The 24755-nt window shown below is 46.7% G+C and overlaps 1 protein-coding gene across 2 annotated transcripts; it reads right to left on the reverse strand.

The window, feature by feature from the left end:
• Positions 1–1167: 1167 nt before the first annotated feature.
• On the reverse strand, positions 1168–23947 carry ADSL (adenylosuccinate lyase). Of its 2 annotated transcripts, none has more exons than XM_033233863.1 (13): positions 23553–23917; positions 19446–19649; positions 16046–16090; positions 14775–14854; positions 9163–9334; positions 8893–8939; positions 7710–7800; positions 6863–6932; positions 6568–6715; positions 5141–5231; positions 3851–3940; positions 2828–3004; positions 1168–1440 (listed from the first exon to the last, which is right to left on the reverse strand). In XM_033233863.1, exons 1-13 carry the CDS (start codon positions 23901–23903, stop codon positions 1354–1356), a joined length of 1653 nt encoding a protein of 550 aa, XP_033089754.1. In that variant the 5' UTR covers positions 23904–23917; the 3' UTR covers positions 1168–1353. The 2 variants fall into 2 exon arrangements, with proteins under 2 accessions (XP_033089754.1, XP_033089753.1); XM_033233862.1 differs by lacking the exon at positions 1168–1440 and adding an exon at positions 1480–2603 and having other exon boundaries at positions 23553–23947.
• Between the last annotated feature and the right edge of the window lie 808 nt (positions 23948–24755).

A 24755-nucleotide genomic window follows, 5' to 3' on the forward strand; every position in this document is an offset into this window, starting at 1 on the left:
ACCTTATTTACATTGATCTTCTTTCTTCCTCTTAGTTTAAGGCACATCATTTCAGACTGTTTAGGTTACAGATGAAAACGTATTTTACCAAATAAATGTACTTGTTAATTCTCTCAGTTTTATGTCATCTGCAAATCTGATAAACAAAAGCTTTCATTTTCATCTATGCTGAAAAATATGTAGGATGAGAATGGGCTAAACAACACAAGGGCTCTCCTGGCAGGTAATTAACTCAATATTTGGCTACAGTTGCTTCAATCAGCTATAATACTGCAACAAGAAAGTCGGGTGTGGTGGCGGAAGCTGGAAGACTGCCTAGTTGCCAAGTATCTGATGTGCTCTTGCTATTGGAAATACAAGGAATGACACAATGTTCTTGTCCAATGGCATTTGCTTACACTGTAAACAAGTAAAAAAGAAAAGATTAGGCTGGGCGTGGTGGCTCATGCCTGTAATCCCAGAACTTTGGGAGGCTGAGATGGGTGGATCACTTGAGGTCAGGAGTTCAAGACTAGCCTGGCCAACATGGCAAAACCCCACCCCTACTAAAAATACAAAAATTAGCCAGGTGTGGCGGCGGGCGCCTGTAATCCCAGCTACTTGGGAGGCTGAGGCCGGAGAATCGCTTGAACCCAGGAGGTGGAGGTTGCAGTGAGCCAAGATTGTGCTACTGCACTCTACTCTGGGTGACAGAGCAAGCCTCAACAACAACAAAACCCATGCAACAAGGAATAAAGACTGTCAGTTGCCCTGATGAAATCAATATACTCAATTAGCATTTCCCTGATATATAAGCCTTATCAAAAGATGAAATGAGGTTGGGCACAACTTTGGCTGAATAACCCTGATGGTCACATCAGGGTTTTTTTTGTTGTTGTTCTAAGTATTTACTGTAGTTCCAAACTTCATTACTTATACTAGCCAAAAATAACCGAAATAAAAGGTATCTGATCATGGACTCAATCACTGAGTCCAGGCTATTTTGCTAGACCTAGATCTAACTCACTTTTAGAAGACAGGACCAGAAATTTCTTGCTACTTTACAAGCAAACGAACACGTGAAAAGGACTAAACTTGAGGCAGCTGGAAAATATGCCTTGAAAGAACAGAAATCAAGTATGAACTACATTTATTATGCAAGTTTGTGTTGTTGTAAACAACAGAGTAAACTTCAATGCTCTTTGTTTCTGCATTGTTGAGAAATGTGAGACTGAGAAATGGGAAAGCACCATGGATAGAAGAAAGTGCTGTATTAATTTCAGGTAACAATTTTAGAGGTAAAATAAGGCATTACAGTAACACAATTTTCATGCCTCAGCAATTAATGATTTTTTGTTTAATTCTCTTCCAACTCTACAGACATAATTCTGCTTTCACCTTCATCACACTTTCATATGGTTTTAACAGGGGATACACCTCCTCTTCTAAGAATCTCTGCACCTGCCAGAGGAAAGCAGATATAAGACAAAAGAAAATGTTAAGATATTAGCAGATAATACCTTTCCAATGTCAGGTGATACCACTAAAACCTAATTTAATGAAGCTTTTACTCCACCACTGAGCTTGTTTTCCTTAACTATCAGGAATTTCTGCCTAGGCACAGGTGATTCAACCACCATGCCCACATGCCCACCAACCTTTCCCACAAACTGGCCCAGCCTGTGTTCTCTCAGGTGGTTTCGCCATTTCCATGTAACCTAAAAATCACCACAGCTTCCTTCCTCCTGCTTCCCAGCCCTCTTCAAGTAATCACCAAGAGCTTAACCTCCTCTCCCTCCCTGGTCTGCATCTCACCACTGCCTTCACTGAAAGCTCTCATCATCTACTGCTTGGTCCGTTGCAGCAGCCTCTTTATTGGTCTCCTACCTCCAGTTCTAGTATTTTAGCCCTCAGTCCTCACACCTACTGCTTGGTATTCTAATGACTTATTTAAAAGTATTCACCACTAGGTTTTGAGCTCTCTGAAGATGAGAATTATCCATTCATCTTTATTTTTTTTTGAGACAGGATCTCACTTTGTCACCCAAGCCACAGGGCAGGGGCATGAACATGGCTCACTGCAGCCTTGACCTCCTGGGCTCAAGCTATCTTCCCGCCTCAGCACCCTGAGTAAGCTGAGACTACAGGTGCACGCCACCACACCTGGCTAACTTTTGTATTCTTTTGTAGAGACGAGTTTTCAACATGTTGCCCAGGATGTTCTTGAACTCCTGAACTCAAGCAATTCTCCTGCCTCGGCCTCCCAAAGTACTGGGATTACTGGTGTGAGCTACTGTGCCCGGCCTATCTATTCATTTTTAAATCCCCAGAATTAAATACAGTATCTGCACACATACTGAGCACCTAGTATATACTCATGCATTTCAATCGTTACAACACTGAGATATTTACTTTTATCCTGTCAGCCAGTAAATGCCAGAGGTTAGGATTTAACCCAAATCCACCTGACAATAAAACCTAATTCTTTGTCCATTATACCACATTCTCAAGATCAAAACTCCAAAAAATCTACATAAAGAAATACTTAAGGCAGCTGGGAACAGCCGTATCTTGGTCAGTTGTGGGGGCTCACGCCTGTAACCCCAGCACCACTGCACTCCAGCCTGGGTGAGAGAAAGACTATCTCAAAAAACAAAACAAAACAGAAACCAAACCCAAATCTCTAAGTTTTAGCCAGCAACCTGCTCTGATTTCTTTCTAACTAGGCCCATTCCCAACATACCTCCTATAAAGCAAAAACGTCAAAGAGAGTACCCCAGGTTCTGCAGCCCAGCAGAAAAGAGGCTTCTGGGGACCACTCCTCGGAAGCGTTCTAGTGTATGCTTACCTGCTGGGAGGCACGACCAGTGAAAGAAGAAGGATCCAGTAAACGATCCAACTGGGAGTGAATGGGACTGAAGTAGGCATCAGCCTGGATACGCTCTATGAGGTCATTGTCACCCCCTTCCTGCTTGACCACAGAAGCTGCCTGCTGAGAAAGCACTCTGATTTTCTCATGGCAATCCTGGGAAGACAGTGAAGTATTGTCAGTTCTCCACTAACAGGGCATTTGAACACTTTAAAAAAGTCATCAGATACTTCACATCCATGCAGTCTACACAGCTCTACACAAAAACGCCTCCAGGCTGAGGTGGTTCCCGTGTCTGTCTCTACCAGGGTCTTCACTACTCTCTGCCCACATTTTAGGACAAGCCTGAAATGGATGCCCACCCTGCTCTGGCCCTCTTCCGTAAAGCCCCATGAATAATTTGCTCTTGTTTCCTGCTCACTTCCTACAGAATGTCAGACCTCATTCCTTCACTAGGAGTGGACTTTTCCTACAAGTGATTAAGTAATTCACTTTAAAAAACTCAGTTCAGGCCGGGCGCGGTGGCTCAAGCCTGTAATCCCAGCACTTTGGAGGCCGAGACGGGCGGATCACGAGGTCAGGAGATCAAGACCACCTGGCTAACACGGTGAAACCCCGTCTCTACTAAAAAAAATACAGAAAACTAGCCGGGCGAGGTGGCGGGCGCCTGTAGTCCCAGCTACTCGGGAGGCTGAGGCAGGAGAATGGCGTAAACCCGGGAGGCGGAGCTTGCAGTGAGCTGAGATCCGCCACTGCACTCCAGCCTGGGCGACAGAGCGAAACTCCGTCTCAACAAAAAAAAAAAAAAAAAAAAAAAAAAAAAAAAAAAAAAAAAAAAACTCAGTTCACCACAATCATCCTCCATAGATGGCAGATTATGGCCCCTGCTCTGTACCATTACTGCGAAGGTAATGACATAAACACCTTCATCTCCTCTCCCTCATGAAGAAGAGAGCAGGACCAAACGTGCACTCTCAACCAGGAACATGAGGGGTTACAAACCTGGCGGCTACCTCCAGCTTTGACCATGGCCATGATGATGTTCTCTGTGGCCATGAAAGGCAGCTCTTGCCGAATGCGCCGCTCAATTACCTATAGGAAAAGATAAAGTGAATGACCAAGAAAGGTGCCTCAAGGCTAAAGTGATAAACACAGCGGGATGTCAAACAAAATGCACAGCACAGACACTAACTACCACATTATGGAGAGAGTAATGGGTTGTTTTATTCTACATGATGTTTTTTCAGTTTTCTTACTAACTCAGGCTTTTGATTTTTTTTTTTTTTTTGAGACAGTCTCGCTCTGTCGCCCAGGCTGGAGTGCAGTGGCACAATCTCCGCTCACTGCAAGCTCCGCCTCCCGGGTTCACACCATTCTCCTGCCTCAGCCTCCCCGCCCGCCACCACGCCCGGCTAATTGTTCTATTTTTAGTAGAGACGGGGTTTCACCATGTTAGCCAGGATGGTGTCGATCTCCTGACCTAGTGATCCGCCCGCCTCAGCCTCCCAAAGTGCTGGGATTACAGGTGTGAGCCACTGTGCCCAGCCAGACTTTTGATTTTTAAAAAGGGAATATTAACCTAAAAAGTTGCCACATAGAAAGATATTTTTTTTCTTTTTTTTTTTTTTGAGACAGAGTTTCGTTCTTGTCACCAGGCTAGAGTGCAGTGGCATGATCTCGGCTCACTGCAACTTCCACCTCCTGGGTTCAAGCAATTCTCCTGCCTCAGCCTCCTGAGTAGCTGGGATTACAGGAACCCACCACCACGCCCAGCTAATTTTTGTATTTTTAGTAGAGACAGGGTTTCACCATGTTGGCCAGACTAGTCTTGAACTCCTGACCTCAGGTGATCCGCCTGCCTCGGCCTCCCAAAGTGCTTGAATTACAGGTGTGAGCACCGCACCTGGCCTTAAAGAATTCTTAAAACCCCTATTTGCTACATATCAGTGCTCAGCCTCAAGAGCTAAGTATAGGAGAGAAATAAACCCATCTGCCTCAGGTACTTAAAAACAGGCAAATGGAGCCATCTACTCTGCCTAGTCACACTAGAGCTGATGATTCATGCTGTGAGATAGTTTAAGGCAATTTAAAATACTTCTTTTTCTGTTTCTATAAATGTGTCTATGAATTCCACAGAGCTAGTTCCCTAGAGCTTATGAACTGAAGGATGAGCTCGGGTGGGAAGAACGCCTATCGGATCAGAATGCAGCTCCCTCAACAAACCCCAGAGCACCCTCCCTCCCACATTCTAACCCCTCCCTAATACTTTACTTTTTAACTGAAGCTTCTTACTTTGGGGTACACTACCAATCCTTCAGAAATGTTCTGCAGCGTATTCAGTATAGTATCTGCAGTAAGAAATGCCTCGGCCAAACAGATCCGTCTAGAAAACAAATACCCATTCAGTATCTCTTTAAACAAATAATTTCAGTGAAATGCAGAGTGTGTCCCAACAAGTTGCCCTACTGACCGTACTCTCTGGATAATTTCCATCAATCTCATGATTACCCCAATGACCTCACGACCCTCAAGTCTGTTATCTCGAGGCCAGACCACGTGCCTAAGTGCCAGACCTTATACCTACTGAGACGTCTGCCTGGTTGATCCATAGGGACCTCAATCCCCAAACTGAACTCAGCCACTCTCATTCCTCTTACTCACCATTACAAACCTGCCATTCCTCCCTCGCAGGTCCTGCCTCAGCAAATGACAGTAGCGCCCCAGTCACCAAATTCGTTATACTCACTCCGGTCAACCACCAGGGCTGGCCAGTCTGCCTTCAACTCTGGATCTATATCCTTCCTCTCCATTGACATGGCACCTGCACCAACGTGGCCTCGGACTTTTAACGTAGCCCCTAACTTGTTCTGACGTGATCCCTGTCTCCTTAGAGTCAACCCTCCAAACTGTTGCCAGGGTCTTTTAGCAGGCAAATCAGCAGACCCCCAGGGTCACACCTTGCTAAAAAGTATTCAGTGGCTGACTTCTGAGTGAGTTCACATGACTTATCTCCAGAGATAAATCCTGGATTATGCACAGATCCCAGAAAGCTAGGTCTAACTATACATCCGTATCCACTCAAGAAATTCCAGCACAATGCAAGCAGGCGAGAGTAATGCCAGTCTGCTTTAAATGAGTATTAACATAAAACAGAAAATGATGTGCCCATTAGTACCTCATCAGCAGTACAGATTATTTCAGACTCATCTCATAGCTAATCAAGATGTCATTGTGCCTAAGCACCACAACTGACATCTATTTGCCTTCAGAAAAGATCCAGAAGACCTTTTGTAAACTGGCTACTATCTGTGACCATGTCCTGCCCCACCTCCTGGCACATGTTGACTTCATTCCCCAGGGCTACTCAAGTAGTAGTAACTCCCTCAAGTGTGTTTTCTCCTGCTTTGTGCCTTTATAATGCTCCCGAAATTGTCTTTAAAAGATGCATGTATTTCTTAAGTCTTAAGGCACCACCTCTACTGTGAAGCATTCTGACTCCTCAAGCACTATTCCTTCCTCTCTGCTCCACAGTACCCAGTACACACTCCAATTGTAACACTTATCACACTGTCTTTTCTATGTTTTTGTCTCCCTGCTAGACTCTGGGCTCCTTGGGGATAAGGAGACCGTAGAGATGCTCAAATATGTCCTTTTACTTCTAGGTCCCTCCTTCAGACCTCCTCTCAACTTGGTATATGTGACGTCCCTGCGCCACTGACCGGTTGGCACTATCATCCAGTGTCCGTTCAAACCACTGGACAGATGCTGTCTGTAGCGGGTCCATGACAAGGGTCATCAGGTGGCGGGCAAGACTGCAGCAACGTTCTGAACGCATGGGATTCCGCTTGTATGGCATTGCACTCGAGCCTGCCCATGTAAAAAAGGACAAGATGCAAAGGCAGAGAAACTTCAGAGGATAGTGAGTAGGCAAGCATGCTGCTGAATGAGCTCTCAGCCCCCATCCACAGCCCTCCAGCAGCTCTGTGTGCTCACAGGTCTCTACACAGCACTCACCAATCTGCTGTTTTTCAAAGGGTTCCTCCATCTCCTTGAGGTTTGCCAGGAGGCGTATGTCGGTGCAAATCTGGGGGAGGCAGGGGAATAAGCATCACCCCACACTGTCAGTGTGCAGGAGAGTCTGGGAGCCGTGACTAGGCTGATGAAGGAGATGAGCTCTTAGGTGTGCTGCAGCTGAGCTGAAGACCAGCGCGTCCTCCCCAAGAGCTCCTGGTGAGTATCTTACTCAGACTCCTCTCTGTTCCCGAAGGGCTGGGATGACAAATTCAAGGAGCATGAAAACACTTTTGTGAAACACTGCTTAAGGCATCATGGAAAGACAATCACAAGATTAATTTAGGATGGGCACAGTGCCTCACACCTCTAATCCCAGCACTTTGGGAGGCCGAGGCGGGTGGATCACCTGAGGTCAGGAGTTCAAGACCAGCCTGGCCAACATGGTGAAACCCCGCCTCTACTAAAATAAGACAGGCATGGTGGTGCATGCCTGTAATCCCAGCTACTTGGGAAGCTCGCCTGAACCCAGGGGGCAGAGGTTGCAGTGAGCTGAGATCGTACCACTGCACTCCAGCCTGGGCAACAAGAGCAAAACTCCATCTCAAAAAAAAAAAAAGATTAATTTAATACACCACTGAAAAAGATGGGTGTTTTGCAGTGCTGGGGATAACTTTAAAGAAAATGCCAAAACTAGTCTTCCCCTTAAGGGTTTCATCTACAGACCACAAATTATTAAACTAATGTATAATATTGCTTGAGAGATGGTTAAGTAAAAGTCTGAGGCTGATTCAGTCTGTCTGTGGTGCCCAAAGTTCCTGTCCCCAACCCACAAGCTGCCACCACTCACCTTGTGCACTGATGCCCCCAAGCTAGCCAGCACAGACAGTACTTCAATATCCACTTTTCGTGTATATGTCTGCCCTGTTATGATGAAAGCTCTAGAAATAAATAGAAGAGAGATGTATGTTAAAATATTTTAAAGCCATTGCAGTGGTGCATGACTGTAGTCCCAGCTACTTAAGAGGCTAAGGGAGGAGGACTGCTTTAACTCAGGAAGTTGAGGCCAGCCTAAGCATCATTGGGAGACTCTTATAAAATAATAATGATAATTCAAAACATGCCTCTGTCAAACAAGGAAAAACACATCCTAAAGAAAAGCTTGGTCTTATTGGTATGCTAAGTTATACTGAGCCAGTGGACCTAAGTGGTAACTTGCTCCTGGAATAAACTATTCTTCCACCCTTCTCACTAATGCTCAGGACACTGGCATGACTCAAGAAGGATACATGGTGCAACTTGCCCATGTCCAGCCACAGCTCAATAGAAATGCCTGGGCGAAGCATCCATGGTGGAACCTGGTGGACTCCAATGGAAATGGTCAGATTTAGCCTAACCTGTTGGGGGCCCTAAGTAAAGAAACAAAAATGTAACAACATGAAAAAAGGTATATTCTAAAGAAACCAGAAGTAAATTATTTTCTTTTTTCCTATAGATTATACAAAAATAGAATGCAGGTCGGGCATGGTGGCTCATGCCTATAATCCTAGCACTTTGAGGCTGAGGCAGGTGGATCGCTTGATCTCAGGAGTTCGAGACCAGGCTGGGCAACATGGTGAAACCCTGTCTCTACAAAAATAATACAAAAATTAGCCAGGCATGCTTGTAGTCACAGCTACTCAGGGGGCTTAGGTGGAAGGACTGCTTGAAGCTGGGAGGTGGAGGCTGCAGTGAGCCGAGATCACATCACTGCTCTCTCCAGCCTGGGTGACAGAGTAAGACCCTGTCTCAAAAACAATAATAAAATAAAGTCCAGAAAATATGTCAGCAAGACGATTAGGGGAAAAAAAAAAGAATCCAGATAGTAAGAAAATAAAACCCAGGATAGAGACAGAAAAAAAAAAAAAAAAAAAAAAAGGGTAGAACAACAAAGGAAGAAAAAGGCAAAAATTGTAAGGTCAAATCTAGAGGTATACTGAACACAGGACTTTCATCAACTTAACAGGGAAGTCAACGCATTCCCACTTACCTACCTCTTAAATCCCGCCTTATCTGTCACCATCTTGTCAAGCTGCTCTACCTTGGAAAGAAAAGACACATCCCTACAATAATCCAGGTGTCCAGTATGAGAATGCCTCAACCTGTCATCCTACCCAGGTCTTGCCCCCAACCCCTACAACTTCCTTCCAGTCCAAACACCCCACCCGTCCCACAATCAATCTCTCCTATTATCCTCAAAGACAGCCTTGTCTCTTAGGCTCCACCACTGAGTTTCAGTGTCCTGCAGGTCACTTTCTGAATACCTTATGGTCATCTCCCTCAAAGAGCTGCAGGAAACTGGCCTGAGTGCCAGTGGTGCCCTTTACTCCCCGGAAGCGCAGGTCATCTCGGACACGCTTCAAGTTCTGGAGATCCATGCAAAGATCCTGAATCCAAAGACAGCAACGTTTCCCAACTGTGGTCAGCTGTGCAGGCCTGAAAACCCAAAGAGAACACATGGAAGTCTCAGACCAACACCTTACATCATCAAGGTTTCATTGCTTCTTTTAATAACCACCATTACCCCTTGGAGGGAGAACAATTAAAGAGATGGAGTAACTGGTAAAGATAAAACAAGAGCTAAAACGTTTAACCAAATAACCGTTATGGAGATTCAATATCACATATAAATAGTCAAGGAGTATGAAACTAAAAGGCTATTAGCATAGTTCTTTTTCCATCAAGAGGCAATTTTTAAATTACTATTATTTCTAGACTGGGTCTTGCTCTGTCGCCCAAGCTGGAGTGCAGTGGCATGAACATAGCTGACTGCAGCCACGAACTCCTGGGCTCAAGTGATCCTTCTGCCTCAGCCTTCCATGTAGCTGGGACCACAGGCACGCAATACCATGCCTGGCTAATTTTTAAATTTTTTGTAGTGATGGGGTCTCACTTTGTTGCCCAGGATGCTTTCAAACTCTATCTCTCAAGCGATCCACCCACCTCAGCCTCCCAAAGTGTTGGGATTACAGGCATGAGCCACTGTGATGCACGGCAAGAGGCAATTTATTATAAGGGCAGGAACAATGTCCCTTTTGTTCATGGCTATATCCATCGACATAGGTAAAAAATACATCAGATACTCATACTCATGTAATATTTGCCAAGTATCTAATATGCTCCTGCTATTGAAAATACAATAAGGAATGACACAGACAGGATCCTTGTCCAATGGCACTTGCTTACATTGTAAACAAGTAAAAAAGAAAACAAAACAAGATTAGGCTGGGCGTAGTGGCTCATGCCTATAATCCCAGCACTCTGGGAGGCTGAGACGGGTGGATCACTTAAAGTCAGGAGTTCGAGACCAGCCTGGCCAACAGAGACAGGGTAAAACCCTGTCTCTACTACAAATACAAAAAAGTAGCTGGGTGTGGTGGCAGGTGTTTGTAATTCCAGCTACTTGGGAGGCTGAGGCAGGAGAATCACTTGAACCTGAGAGGCAGAGGCTGCAATGAGCCGAGACTGTGCCACTGCACTCCAGGCTGGGCGACACAGCCAGACTATGTCTCAAAAAAACAAATTAAAAAAAAGAAACAAGATTAATTATTGAGATTTTAAGTGCTAAAAGAATAAAAGAACAATGAAGATAATGGTGATACTGCTATAGACTGGAAGTAGAGGAAAGCCTTTGTGAGGAGTCAAGACCCAGTGAGTAGTAGTCACGCGATAGAGAACCACCCCACAACACGCATAAGCAGAGGAATCGAACGTAGCAGCTAGTGGCTTTGTTTCTTGTTAAGCCTAAATCAAAGCAGGGCACTGTGGCTCAGGCCTGTAATCCCAGCACTTTGGGAGGCCAAGGAAGGTGGATCACCTGAGGTCGGGAGTTTAAGACCAGCCTGACCAACATGGAAAAACCCTGTCTCTACTAAAAATACAAAATTAGCCAGGCATAGTGGCGCATGCCTGTAATCCTAGCTACTCGGGAGGCTAAGGCAGGAGAATCACTTGAACCCAGGAGGCGCAGGTTGCGGTGAGTCGAGATTGTGCCACTGCACTCCAGCCTGGATAACAAAAGTGAAACTCTGCGTCAAAAAAAAAAGCCTAAATCAAGGCACTGAAGGTCTGTTTCTGAACATAAAATGTAATTACGAGGCCAGCTGCGGTGTCTCACGCCTGTAATCCCAGCACTTTGGGAGGCTGAGGTAGGTGGATCACTTGAGGCCAGGAGTTTGAGACCAGCCTGGCCAACATGGCAAAACCCCGTCTCCACAAAAAATACAAAAATTGGCCAAGTGTGGTGGCACACACTTGTAATCCCAGCTACTTGGGAGGCTGAGGTGGCAGAATTGCTTGAATCCGGGAAGTGGAGGTTGCAGTGAGCCAAGACCGCGCCACTGTACTCCAACCTAGGTGATAGAGTGAGACTCTGTCTCAAAACAAAAAAAAAAAACAAAATACATAATTATGAATAAATTGCCCTAATGTCCAATTTCTTTTTTTTTTTTTTGTTTTTGTTTTTGAGGCGGAGTCTCGCTCTGTCGCCCGGACTGGAGTGCAGTGGCCAGATCTCAGCTCACTGCAAGCTCCGCCTCCTGGGTTTACGCCATTCTCCTGCCTCAGCCTCCCGAGTAGCTGGGACTACAGGCACCCGCCACCTCGCCCGGCTAGTTTTTGTATTTTTAGTAGAGACGGGGTTTCACCGTGTTAGCCAGGATGGTCTCGATCTCCTGACCTCGTGATCCGCCTGTCTCGGCCTCCCAAAGTGCTGGGATTACAGGCTTGAGCCACCACGCCCAGCCTCAATTTCTTTCTTTTTTGAGACAGGGTCTCACTCTGTCACCCCAGGCTGGCACGCAGTGGTATAATCACAGCTCATTGTAGCCTCAATCTCCTGGGCTCAAGCCATCTTCCCGCCCCAGCCTCCTGAGTAGCTGGAACTACAGGCACAAGCTACCACACCTGGCTAACTTTTTGTTTTTTTTTTTTTTAGAGCCATGGTCTCCCTGTGTTGCCTAGGCTGGTCTCGAACTCTATGCCTCAAACTATCCACTTGCCTTGGCCCCCCAAAGTGCTGAGATTACAGGCCTAAGTCACTATGCCCAGTCTAATTTTTGTTTTTTTTTTTTTTTTGAGATGAAATCTCACTCTGTCACCCAGGCTGGAATGCAGTGGCGCGATCTTGGCTCACTGCAACCTCTGCCTCCCGGGTTCAAGCGATTCTCCTGCCTCAGCCTCCTGAGTAGCTGGGACTACAGGCGTCCGCCACCACACCCAGCTATTTGTGTAATTTTAGTAGAGACGGAGTTTCACCATGTTGGCCAGGCTGGTCTTGATTCCACTGCCTCATGATCCACCTGCCTCAGCCTCCTAAAGTGTTGGGATTACAGGCGTGATCCACTGCATCTGGCCGCCCAGCCTAATTTCTTTCTTTTTCGCTCTGTCACCCAGGCTGGAGTGCAATGGCGCAATCTCGGCTCACTGCAACCTCCGCCTCCCAGGTTCAAACAGTCCTCCTGCCTCAGCCCCCCGAGTAGCTGGGACTCTACAGGCGTGCGCCGGATCTGGCTTTTTTTTTTGTATTTTTAGTAGAGACAGGGTTTCACCATGTCAGCCAGGCTGGTCTTGAACTCCTGACCTCAGGTGATCCACCTGCCTTGGCCTCCCAAAGTGCTGGGATTACAGGCATGAGCCACCATGCCCAGACCCAGCCTAATTTCTTTTTTTTTTTTTTTTGAGACGGAGTCTTGCTATCACCCGGCTGGAGTGCAGTGGCCGGATCTCAGCTCACCGCAAGCTCCGCCTCCTGGGTTCACGCCATTCTCCTGCCTCAGCCTCCCGAGTAGCTAGGACTACAGGCGCCCGCCACGTCGCCCGGCTAGTTTTTTGTATTTTTTAGTAGAGACGGGGTTTCACCGTGTTAGCCAGGACGGTCTCGATCTCCTGACCTCGTGATCCACCCATCTCGGCCTCCCAAAGTGCTGGGATTACAGGCTTGAGCCACCGCGCCCGGCCTCAATAGTTTTTTTAATTGCATGAACTGATACACTAAGAGGATGCCTACACATCAACACTGTTTTCTGAGTTCCTAATGGCTACGAATTCTGGCAGCCAATCTCTTCCATTATGCTATCTCCAGAGGAACATTAGAACGCTTCTATATTCGCTGAGCACTCTCCCGGAGGCAGGAGAGGAAGAGGAGCTATAACACAGAGGAAGGAGGGTGTGGAGGGAAGCCACTCGCACGGAGCACTTCATATGAACAAGCGCTTCAGGCTACTGCTACCAATAAGTATAGGCCCTGCTTTTAAGAAAGATGAAGCTCAGGCCGGGCGCGGTGGCTCAAGCCTGTAATCCCAGCACTTTGGGAGGCCGAGACGGGCGGATCACGAGGTCAGGAGATCGAGACCATCCTGGCTAACACGTGAAACCCCGTCTCTACTAAAAAATACAAAAAACTAGCCGGGCGAGGTGGCGGGCGCCTGTAGTCCCAGCTACTTGGGAGGCTGAGGCAGGAGAATGGCGTAAACCCGGAGGCGGAGCTTGCAGTGAGCTGAGATCCGGCCACTGCACTCCAGTCCGGGCGACAGAGTGAGACTCCGCCTCAAAAAAAAAAAAAAAAAAAAAGAAAGATGAAGCTCAACAGGCTTTCATAAATTATCATATCCTTGTTGCCAAGCAACACACCATCAAAACAAAAGGCAGATGCTAATATACCACTACTCAAACATCACTCAAAACCTGTCACTAGCACTCCAAAATTACACCATCGGCCTTTTAAAAGGGCTTTATTCAGTAGTCATAAAAATACTTGCATATTTTAAAAGTAAAAATACAAAAAGTATGGCTGGGGGCTGTGGCTCACACCTGTAATCTCATCACTTTGGGAAGCAGGGGTGGGCAGATCACTTGAGGTCAGGCGTTTGAGACCAGCCTGGCTAACATGGTGAAACCTTATCTCTCCAAACAATACAAAAATTAGCTGGGCGTGGTGGCTGGCGCCTGTAGTACCACCTACTAGGAAGGCTGAGGCGGGAGAATCGTTTGAACCCAGGAGGTAGAGGTTGCAGTAAGCGTGAGCCAAAATCACACCACTGCACTCCAGCCTGGGCGACAGAGCGAGACTCCGTCTCCAAAAACAAAACAAAACAAAACTCAAAAAGTAGAAAGAAATTTAATTTTCCTATTATCTCATAAACCAGAATAATCAACATTTACATCATGGAGTACTTTCAACCAATTTTTGTGCAATTTATAAGCTGTCTTTGTTACCATAACATAAACCTAAGTGCCTTTGCACGTTAGATCTTGTAAGCATCATTTAAATGGTTGCATATTACTCCAACCTATGGATGTACGAATACTATGCCTTACTTACTCCCTTATTGTTGAACATTTCGATGTTTTTCTTTTTTTTTTTTTTTTGAGACGGAGTCTTGCTCTGTTGCCCAAACTGAAATGCAGTGGTGCGATCTCGGCTCACTGCAACCTCTGCCTCCTGGGTTCAAGTGATTCTCCTGCCTCAGCCTCCTGAGTAGCAGGGATTACAGGCACGTGCCACCAAACCTGGCTAATGTTTATATTTTTAGTAGAGACGGGGTTTTACCATGTTGGCCAGACTGGTGTTGAACTCCGGCGTGAGCCACCACACCTGGCCCATTTAGATTGTTTCTAATGCTTACTATCATAAATAATATTTTTCAAGGCTCTTGATATGTTCTTCCCAATGTTTCTCAAAGGAACTGTTAGATTTACTCTCTTACCAGTATGTTTTAAGGTAGATATCAGGCTCATTCCTTATAAGCATCCCAAATTACTTATACTTAAATCATGTTTTCAGATTCTTCACCTCAAGGTTACTGTAGAAAAGACAGAACTCAAGAAGTAGCTGAAAGCCATATGCACATAAACAAGAAGTAATCTTACCACTTACTGGAAATGTGTGAAACCTAACGTGGGTAGACTGGCTCGTTCCTTAGCAAAGTCGGCAAGCCGAGAGATCACCCTGGCAAGCTACAAGAAAGATCATATGATAGAAAGAGGTTGAATTCAGGTTGTGTTTATTACATAATTAGGAACAAAACTTTTAGATAATTTTGTATAAAATTAGACCTGTAACTCATGAAAGGCAGCAGCCATATCTTTCCATCTTTGTATCCTAAACTGCCTGTAAGAGTTCATAGCAACCAAAATTTGAAAACTGAGTTGACTACCTAAAATGTCATGAACTATTTTAAGACCATGGCAGAAAAACAGAACAAAATCATAATCCTGACGCATATATCCCAGCAACATGCCTTTGGTTGCACTCTCTTCATTTAAAAGGCTATGCTTAGGCCCCCACAAGAAGGAAAGGATGACAGCAGTGAAAATGAAGAACTGGCTGGGCACGGTGGCTCACGCCTGTAATCCCAGCACTTTGGGAGGCCGAGACAGGTGGATCACGAGGTCAGGAGATTGAGACCATCCTGGCTAACACAGTGAAACCCCGTCTCTACTAAAAATACAAAAAAGTTAGCTGGGCGTAGTGGTGGGTACCTGTAGTCCCAGCCACTCAGGAGACTGACGCAGGAGAATGGCGTAAACCCAGGAGGCGGAGCTTGCAGTGAGCTGAGATTGCACCACTGCACTCCAGCCTGGAGGACAGAGCGAGACTCCATCTCAAAAAAAAAAAAAAAAAAAAGGCTATGCTTTAAAAACCATTCACTTAGAGTCTTTTAAATAGACAGCTGGGTGCAGTGGCTCACACCTGTAATCTCAACACTTTGGAAGGCCAAGATCCCTTGAGCTCAGGGTTTGAGACCAGCCTGGGCAACATGGCAAAAACCCATTTCTACAAAAAATTAACCAGGCGAGGTGGCATGCACCTGTACTCCCACCTACTTGGGAGATGGAGACAGAATTGTCTGAGCCTGGGAGGCGGAGGCTGCAATGAGCCGTGATCACGCCACTTGACAGAATGAGACCCTGTCTCAAGAAGAAGAAAGGAGAAGGAGGAAGAGAAAAAGAAAGGAGGAAGAGGAGGAAGAGAAGAAAGGACAAGGAGAAGAAACAATTAGTTCTACAGATTAAACACAGGGTTGTCGTTCACCTGAAAAAATGATGCTCTATGTAAAAATGTACACTGTGATTTAGTTGTAACTGGTGCCTATCTCCTATCATAGGGAATCTAGGGTTGGTAGGAAACATCTCCCAACTCCTTACCTTTGGCAAAAGCAGGTCAAGTGCATTTCTAAGAATAATCAAGTCCTGTGAAAGAAAATGCAATGATCTTATATTAAGCAGCTTTGCTCAAACAATATTATTACGTAACACTTTTTGGCCAAAAACGCTGGGTTGCTCAGCTACCAGCCTATATCACCATTACCAACCCACTAAGCATGCCAGAAAATACTAATACAAGTTGTTCTTTCCTGATTACTATTTGAAAAGCATGTCAGCTTAACAGTACTACTGGGATCTATAAGGAACAAAACCTTTATACTTATAAAGCCCAGCATGGTGGCGCATGCCTGTATTCTCAGGACTTTGGGATGCTGAAGCAGATGGACTACTTGAGGCCAGGAGTTCAAGATCAGTCTGTGCAACAGAGCAAGACTGTCTCTCCAATATTAAAAAATTTTTCGGCCGGGCGCGGTGGCTCAAGCCTGTAATCCCAGCACTTTGGGAGGCCAAGACGGGCGGATCACAAGGTCAGGAGATCGAGACCACCCTGGCTAATACGGTGAAACCCCGACTCTACTAAAGAATACAAAAAACTAGCCGGGCGACTAGGCGGGCGCCTGTAGTCCCAGCTACTTGGGAGGCTGAGGCAGGAGAATGGCGTAAACCTGGGAGGCGGAGCTTGTAGTGAGCTGAGATCCGGCCACTGCACTCCAGCCTGCGCGACAGAGCCAGACTCCGTCTCAAAAAAAAAAAAAATCAAGCCTGTAATCCTAGCACTTTGGGAGGCCGAGACGGGCGGATCACGAGGTCAGGAGATCGAGACCATCCTGACTAACACGGTGAAACCCCGTCTCTACTAAAAACTACAAAAAACTAGCCGGGCGACTAGGCGGGCGCCTGTAGTCCCAGCTACTCGGGAGGCTGAGGCAGGAGAATGGCGTGAACCGGGAGGCGGAGCTTGCAGTGAGCTGAGATCCGGCCACAGCACTCCAGCCTGGGTGACAGCGCGAGACTCCGTCTCAAAAAAAAAAAAAAAAAAAAAAAAAATTTTTTTCAATTAAAAAAAAATGACTGGAAAATGTGTAAGTCAACAAGGTTTATATTTTCCAGAGGAGTGCTTGAGTTTCTGAGAAGCTTCCATATGGCACATTCCATTACTTTCCTCCCCCGTTTCTTTTTTTTCTTTTTAAGTTGGGAGTCTTGCTCTGTCGCTCAGGCTGGAGTTCAGTGGCGCAATCTCAGCTCACTGCAAGTTCCGCCTCCCAGGTTCACACCATTCTCTTGCCTCAACCTCCCAAGCAGCTGGGACTACAGGTGCCCGCCACCACACCCGGCTAATTTTTTGTATTTTTAGTAGAGACAGGGTTTCACCGTTAGCCAGGATGGTCTCGATCTCCTGACCTCGTGATCCGCCCACCTCGGCCTCCCAAAGTGCTGGGATTACAGATGTGAGCCACTGCGCCCAGCTTTCTCGGTTTTTTCCTGCCTACAGTTGCTAACAAGGAAAGGAATGACCCAGAATATCAAGGTTTAGGAAACGTAAAGCTGCTTTTGAGGAAGGTTATCTTAAGATGTACATCTTTCAGGTAGCTCCAACACATGTCGATATGAAACAGTAATTACTGAGCCCATCCACACACTGGGTACTGTTTAAAGGATTTTCCAAGTAAGAAGACTGTTCTTCTCCCGTTACCTGACTCGCCAATTACACAAAGATGCCTTTAATTATGTTTCATTTAAGATTAAATGAAAGCATTTGGAGCAACTTAAAAATTACTGGCTTATTCCCAAATTGGACATTTATCTGGAAGCTAACTTCAACCCCCATGGGTATACTCTGATTAAGAGCACAGGCTAGGTCAGGTGCGGTGGCTCACTTCTGCAATCCCAGGATTTCGGGAGGCTGAGGCAGGACGGCTGTTTGAACACAGAAGTTCAAGGCCATTCTGGGCAGCATGGTGAAACACTGTCTCTATAAATATTTTAAAAATTTGCCAGGTGTGGTGGCTCATGCCTGTAATCCCAGCACTTTGAGGGGGCTGTGGCAGGTAGATCGCCTGAGGTCAAGAGTTCGAGACAAGCCTGGCCAACATAGTGAAACCCTGTTTCTACTAAAAATAAAAAAAATTAGCTGGGCGTGGTGGCAGGCGCCGATAGTCCCAGCTACTCGGGAGGCTGAGGCAGGAGAATCGCTTGAACCTGGGAGATGGAGGTTGCAGTGAGCCAAGATTGTGCCATCGCACTCCAGCCTGGGCTACAAGAGCAAAACTGTCTCCAAAAAAAAAATATTTTTTAAAATTAGCCCAGTGCAGTGGCACATGCCTGTGGTCCCAGTTACTCAGGAGCCTGAGGTGGGAGAATCGCTTGAGCCCAGAAGGTCAAGGCTGCAGTGAGCCATGTTCGTGTCACTGCACTTCAGCCTAGATGACAGACGCGAGACCCTGTCTCAAAGCATTTTTTTTTTGAGACAGGGTCTTTGAAGGACTTCAGAGTCCTTCAAAGGTCTTCGAAGGATTTTACAAGTCCTTTGAAGGCCGGGCGCAGTGGCTCATGCCTGTAATCCCAGTACTTTGGAAGGCCAAGGTGTGCAGACGACCTGAGGCTAGGAGTTCAAGACCAGCCTGACGAACATGGTGAAATCCCTCTCCACTAAAAAGACAAAAATTAGCCAGGCACGGTGGCGGGTGCCTGTAATCCCAGCTACCGGGGAGGTTGAGACACGAGAATTGCTTGAACCTGGGAGGTAGAGGTTGCAGTGAGCAAGATGGCACCACTGCACTCCTGCCTGGGTGACACAGCAAGACTCTGTCTCAAAAAAAAAAAAAAAAAAAAAATTTCTTTGAAAAATTATCTCAGCCATTAAAATTAAAAGCCAAGGCTAAGCCCTTGGCTTACATCCAGCAAATCAATGCATAAGCAGGATCTGTAGGTCTTATTTTATAGAGGTCATTTGGTGCTTACAGTTTAGATTGGAAGGACAGTAAAAGCTGAAAAAATTCCTCAGCATTTTCAACCAAGATACCTTTAAAAATAAAGATTTGGCTGGCGTGGTGGCTCACGCCTGTAATCCCAACACTTTGGGAGGCTGAGGCAGGTGCATCATGAGGCCAGGAGATCGAGATCATCCTGGCTAACAGGGTGAAACCCGCCATCTCTACTGAAAAAATACAAAAAAATTAGCCGGGCGTGGTGGGGGGTGCCTGTAGTCCCAGCTACTCAGGAGGCTGAGGCAGGAGGATGGCATGAACCTGGGAGGTGGAGCCTGCAGTGAGCTCAGATCGCGCCACTGCACTCCAGCCTGGGCGACAGAGGGAGACTCTGTCTCAAAAAAAAAAAAAAAAGATCTATAGTTTCACTTCCTAAACTGGACAACATCAAATAAAATTGACAAATACATTCGAGAGACTGAGTTTTAAGTATAAACAACACGGGCACCTACAGTATTGTCTCCAACATAGCAAGAAGTGGCACCAAGGTGAATAATGCCTGCAGCTTTCGGACAGCAGTGGCCAAACGTGTGCACGTGAGCCATCACATCATGTCGTAATCGTTTCTCTTCCTCAGCCGCCATCTTGAAGTCGATGTTGTCCAGGTTTGATTTCATCTCCTGGATTTGTTCATCTGTGATAGGCAAACCCAATGTCTGCAGGATAGGCAAAATAAAATAAAATAGACTCAGTGTCACAGTTATTTGAATGAAGTGGCACCAAGGAAAAAAACGGATTCATGTTAGCAGCAATACCCTATCTCCCAACCCTTAAATTAAAATGTAAGGCAACCAAGTTGAAAGAACACGGGCCAGGGGTAGTGGGGTTGAGGGGTGGTGGGAGACTTCTCAATGAATCATGGTAAAGTATACTCTAAGAAAGCTCCAAGAAATAAAACAACATAATCCTGCTCTTGGCTGTTCCTTCTGCCCAAGACCTCTGCTAGGTTCACTCGCTCACACATTCTGGTCTCTGGAATCAAATGTCATCTCCTCAGAGAGGCCTTCCCTGACTTCAGTGTAAAACACCCTCTGTGTCACTCTCTATCCCTGGCCTGGTTTTATTGACAGCACTTAAAAACCACATGACATTTTTTACCTATTTATTACCCTGTCATTTCCCTCTAGAATGAATACTTCTTGAGGAGCTTTGTTTTATGTATTGCTTAATCCTTAGTGCTTGGCACGGTGGTGGCCATGTTACTTAGATGGATTTACTTAGAGAAACCAAATTTAAGAATTCTGTAAGTAGTTTTGCCAGGAAATTATGTACAGCAAATGAGTGCAACTGAAAGCAATTTCAGGAGATACTGATGAGAAAATAAACACGTCATTGTCTTACATTCATCCATCACAGGAAAAATTAGGCTGCAAAAAACAGCTGGCAACCCACAGGCAGCTCGGAACTTGGATCCAAGGGTTGAATATAAACAGTGGTGAAACTGATTTAAACCTCACTTGAAACTTGCAAACAGTGACTCGGGGAAGGATATTACATCTTAGACCTTTTTTATCCAAGAGAGGAGCTACTAGCCAGATATGGCTATTCAATTTAATTTGATTAATTAAAAAGTATCGGAAAATATTTATAAGCAAAAAGTCAGGCCAGGTATGGTGGCTCACATCTTTGGGAGGCCAAGGCGGGTGGATCGCTGGAGTACAGAAGTTCTAGACCATACTGGAAAACATAGTGAGACCCGTCTCTACAAAAAAAACACAAAAATTTGCCAGCCATGGTGGCATGCACCCCTAGTTCCAGCTTGGGAGGCTGAGGTGGGAGGACAGCTTGAGCCCAGGACGCAGAGGTTGCAATGAGCCGAGATTGTGCCACTGCACTCCAGCCTGGGCAACACAGCCAGACACAGTCTCAAAAACTAAACAAAAACAAATAGAAGCAAAAAGTCAGTTTCTCAGTCACACTAGCTGCATTTCAAGTACTTGGCAGCCACATGTGGCAGAACTGCCTGGAACTTTATAGTCACAGAAGACAGGACACCTCTTGGCTCCTTCCAAAGCAAAGCAGCAGAGGGCAGCATGGCCATACTGCTTCCTCCCCTCAAGTAATGTATCTTTTCAAAATTCATACTTTCCTTACTACGAATTTTCTGCATTCCTCCTAATCTCTTATTCTCCAAGTTTTTTCTTAGCTACTAAGTTATTACCCAATTTATGGTAAATGTGACCTAACAGATAATCCAAAGCCAAAAGTGTATGTGTTTCAAGCAAACAGAGGAAAGAAGACATACTCAGACTCTACATTCCAACTCCAGCTTGAAGCCATTTACTAGCTTTGGCGACCCTGGCAAAGTCTTGAGTACCACTACCCTCATCTACAGAATGGAGTATCAGATGAACTAGAAAGAGTACACACTAGTACATCACAAACCACAACACATGATTAAGGTCTACTACTATGGCTATCTACGCCAAGAGTTTATTAACTTGGCCGGGCGCGGTGGCTCAAGCCTGTAATCCCAGCACTTTGGGAGGCCGAGACGGGCGGATCACGAGGTCAGGAGATCGAGACCATCCTGGCTAACATGGTGAAACCCCGTCTCTACTAAAAAATACAAAAAACTAGCCGGGCGAGGTGGCGGGCGCCAATAGTCCCAGCTACTCGGGAGGCTGAGGCAGGAGAATGGCGTGAACCCGGGAGGCGGAGCTGGCAGTGAGCTGAGATCCGGCCACTGCACTCCAGCCTGGGCGACAGAGCGAGACTCTGTCTCAAAAAAAAAAAGAAAAAAAGAGTTTATTAACTTGATGCTCCATTCTTTCATCTGTAAAATAGATACAGTAATAGTATTTAATACTTACTCTTCAGGGTTGTTTGGAGGATTAATGAGCGACCATGTGTACACGGTTAAGACAGTACCTGGCTGGAAACCATCATTCTCAGCAAACTATCGCAAGAACAGAAAACCAAACACCGCATGTTCTCACTCATAGGTGGGAACTGAACAATGAGATCACTTGGACTCGGGAAGGGGAACATCACACACCGGGGCCTATCATGGGGAGCGGGGAGGAGGGAGGATTGCATTGGGAGTTATACCTGATGTAAATGACGAGTTGATGGGTGCTGACGAGTTGATGGGTGCAGCACACCAACATGGCACAAATATACATATGTAACAAACCTGCACGTTATGCACATGTACCGTAGAACTTAAAGTATAATTAAAAAAAAAAAAAAAAAAAGACAGTACCTGGGTCTCAGAAGGCACTATATGAATGTCTGCTATTATTGTAGTGTATAGCCCAATATTTTGGAGGGCAGTGATTAAGGGGAGGGCAGGGAATCTAGAATGAAAGTTTCCTTTTCGAGAGTTCCATTGTACAGGTCCTAGACACAAACTCAAATTGCTTCCGTGTTTACTGTGCCATTTGAGAGGGCACTGCCAACTTGCTCGTTGTGGCACTTTCCTCTGAAACCTGAGGAGAAACATTTTCACTCTCTGGATCACCTTCAGTTTGCTTCAACTCTTCTGGAGCTATTTCTGAAACCGCTGGGCTACGGAGTTCTCAAACAGCCCTTAGAAAAGAAACTATAGGCCGGGCGCGGTGGCTCAAGCCTGTAATCCCAGCACTTTGGAGGCCGAGACGGGCGGATCACGAGGTCAGGAGATCGAGACCATCCTGGCTAATACGGTGAACCCCGTTTCTACTAAAAACAAAAACTAGCCGGGCGCGAGGCGGGCGCCTGTAGTCCCAGCTACTCGGGAGGCTGAGACAGGAGAATGGCGTGAACCCGGAGGCGGAGCTTGCAGTGAGCTGAGAGCCGGCCACTGCACTCCAGTCTGGGCGGCAGAGCAAGACTCCGTCTCAAAAAAAAAAAAAAAAAAAAAAAAAAAAAAAAAAAAAAAAAAAAAAGAAAGAAACTATAAAACCCGTTAATAAACCCCTACCTGGAGTCTTCTCCTCAGAGGCAAAGCGCAGGCCAGTGAGGAGGAAATGGTGGCCTAGAAAAGACGCATTCCAGTCTTGTCACTTGTCACTAACTACATAGGCACTGTGGAAGACCAAGGGGCTACGTGCTCAGCTCAGGCTCTGGACTGCACCCAGGTTCAAATCCCAGTTCCGCTCTTAATAGCTGCATGGGCTAGGGCAAACAACAAGCTGTCCGGGCTTGGTGTTCTCCTTTGCAATGTGGGAAAAACACCATCGAGCCTGCAAGATCTTCATGGATTACACGAGAAAAGATGCGTGAAATAATGAGCACAACGGTACGAAACAAGCACTCGGTGTCTGTGGTTAGCAGCGTACTCCTGCGGGGATTGAATGACCAAGGTGAATTCTCTGAAACCACAGGCTGAATTTCTCTCAGCCTCCGCCGCGTCTCGAACCCTCTCGGACTAAGAACACGTGAGGCAACAGGTAGCGGCTCCCGGGCCACCTGCCCTTGCTTTCCTGGGGCCGCAGCTCCTCAGGACAGGGAACACCCAGCTGAAAATAGCCCGTCCGCAGCTCCGGGGTGGCTAAGCCCAGCCCGGCACAGAGCCCGGCACGTGCTGGGGCGGGCCCGTCCCTCCCGGCCCAGCCCCTCAGCCCAGGGTCCGTTACCTGCTCGGCCTCCGCCAGCCACAGCCACAGCTGCCGCCATGTCCGGAATTTATACCTGTCGCTAAACACGAAGCACATCTCCGGGCTGGCATAGCGGGAGGCAAGAGGTGAGCGGTAGCTGTCTGGCGAACCATGATCGCCTCCAGCAGCCATGCCGACCCCGCGGCCCCGCCAGGACGGACTGGACCCGGGAAGAGCGGAAGCGGAAACCCAGAGACCGGGGCGGGGCGGGACTTCCTTCAAGCGGCCCATCTTTCTGGGTTCCGGGCGCCCTGGGCGCTGCCGGCTGCGGATAATCTCGGCTGCTTCTGCCTGAGAGTTGACGTGGTTCGCTTCTTTGACCAGAAACATGATTGGTGCTTCCTACGTTACTTAGCCGCGCTACACTTTAGTTTTCCTGTCTGAAAAGAGCTACATTAAGACTTGCCCTGGCCAGGCACGGTGGCTCACGCTTGTAATCCAGCACTGTGGGGGCCCCAGACGGGAGGATCGCTTGAGGCAGCAGATCGAGACCAGCCTGGGCATCACTGGGAGACCCTCCCATCTCTTAAAAAAAAAAAAAAAGGCCTGCCTTTCGGGTTGTGAGGATTCAGTGTTAGAGCGGTGTCTGGCACACTTGGAAGGCCGTGTGTGCGCTTGCTGTTACTGTTATTGCTGTCGCCCCGCCCACTCCTGCCCGCCTCGCACAGAGCTCGGCTCTAAGGAGGAATGAAGATACCCAAGGGAAATCGGCATTTACTGCGCCCCCAGTAAGCTGGATGCGGTGGCCTACGCCTGTAATCCTAGCACTTTGGGAGGGCGAGGCAGGCAGATTACCTGAACTCAGGAGTTCGAGACCAGCCTGGGCAACACAGTGAAACCCCGTCTTTACTAAAATACAAAAAATTAGTCTGGTGTGGCGGCGTGTGCCTGTAGTCCCAGCTACTCGGGAGGCTGGGACAGGAGAATTTCTTGAACCCGGGAGGCGAAGGTTGCAGTAAACCAAGATCGCGCCGCTGCACTCCAGCCTGGGCGACAGAGCGAGACTCCGTCTCCAAAAAATAAAAAAAAATTAAGTAGATAGAAATAGAGACACTCAAATGGCCCTTTTGTTTTGTTATGTTTTTGACAGGGTCTTGCGATGTTGCTCGGTCTGTAGCGCCAGTGGGGTGATCATACAGGAAGGGGTTCATCTGGAGCTGTTAAGAGCCAGGTGTCTCAGCT

This window comes from Trachypithecus francoisi, unplaced genomic scaffold, assembly GCF_009764315.1.
Source record: "Trachypithecus francoisi isolate TF-2019V2 unplaced genomic scaffold, Tfra_2.0 Lachesis_group14, whole genome shotgun sequence".
Lineage (NCBI taxonomy): Eukaryota > Metazoa > Chordata > Mammalia > Primates > Cercopithecidae > Trachypithecus > Trachypithecus francoisi.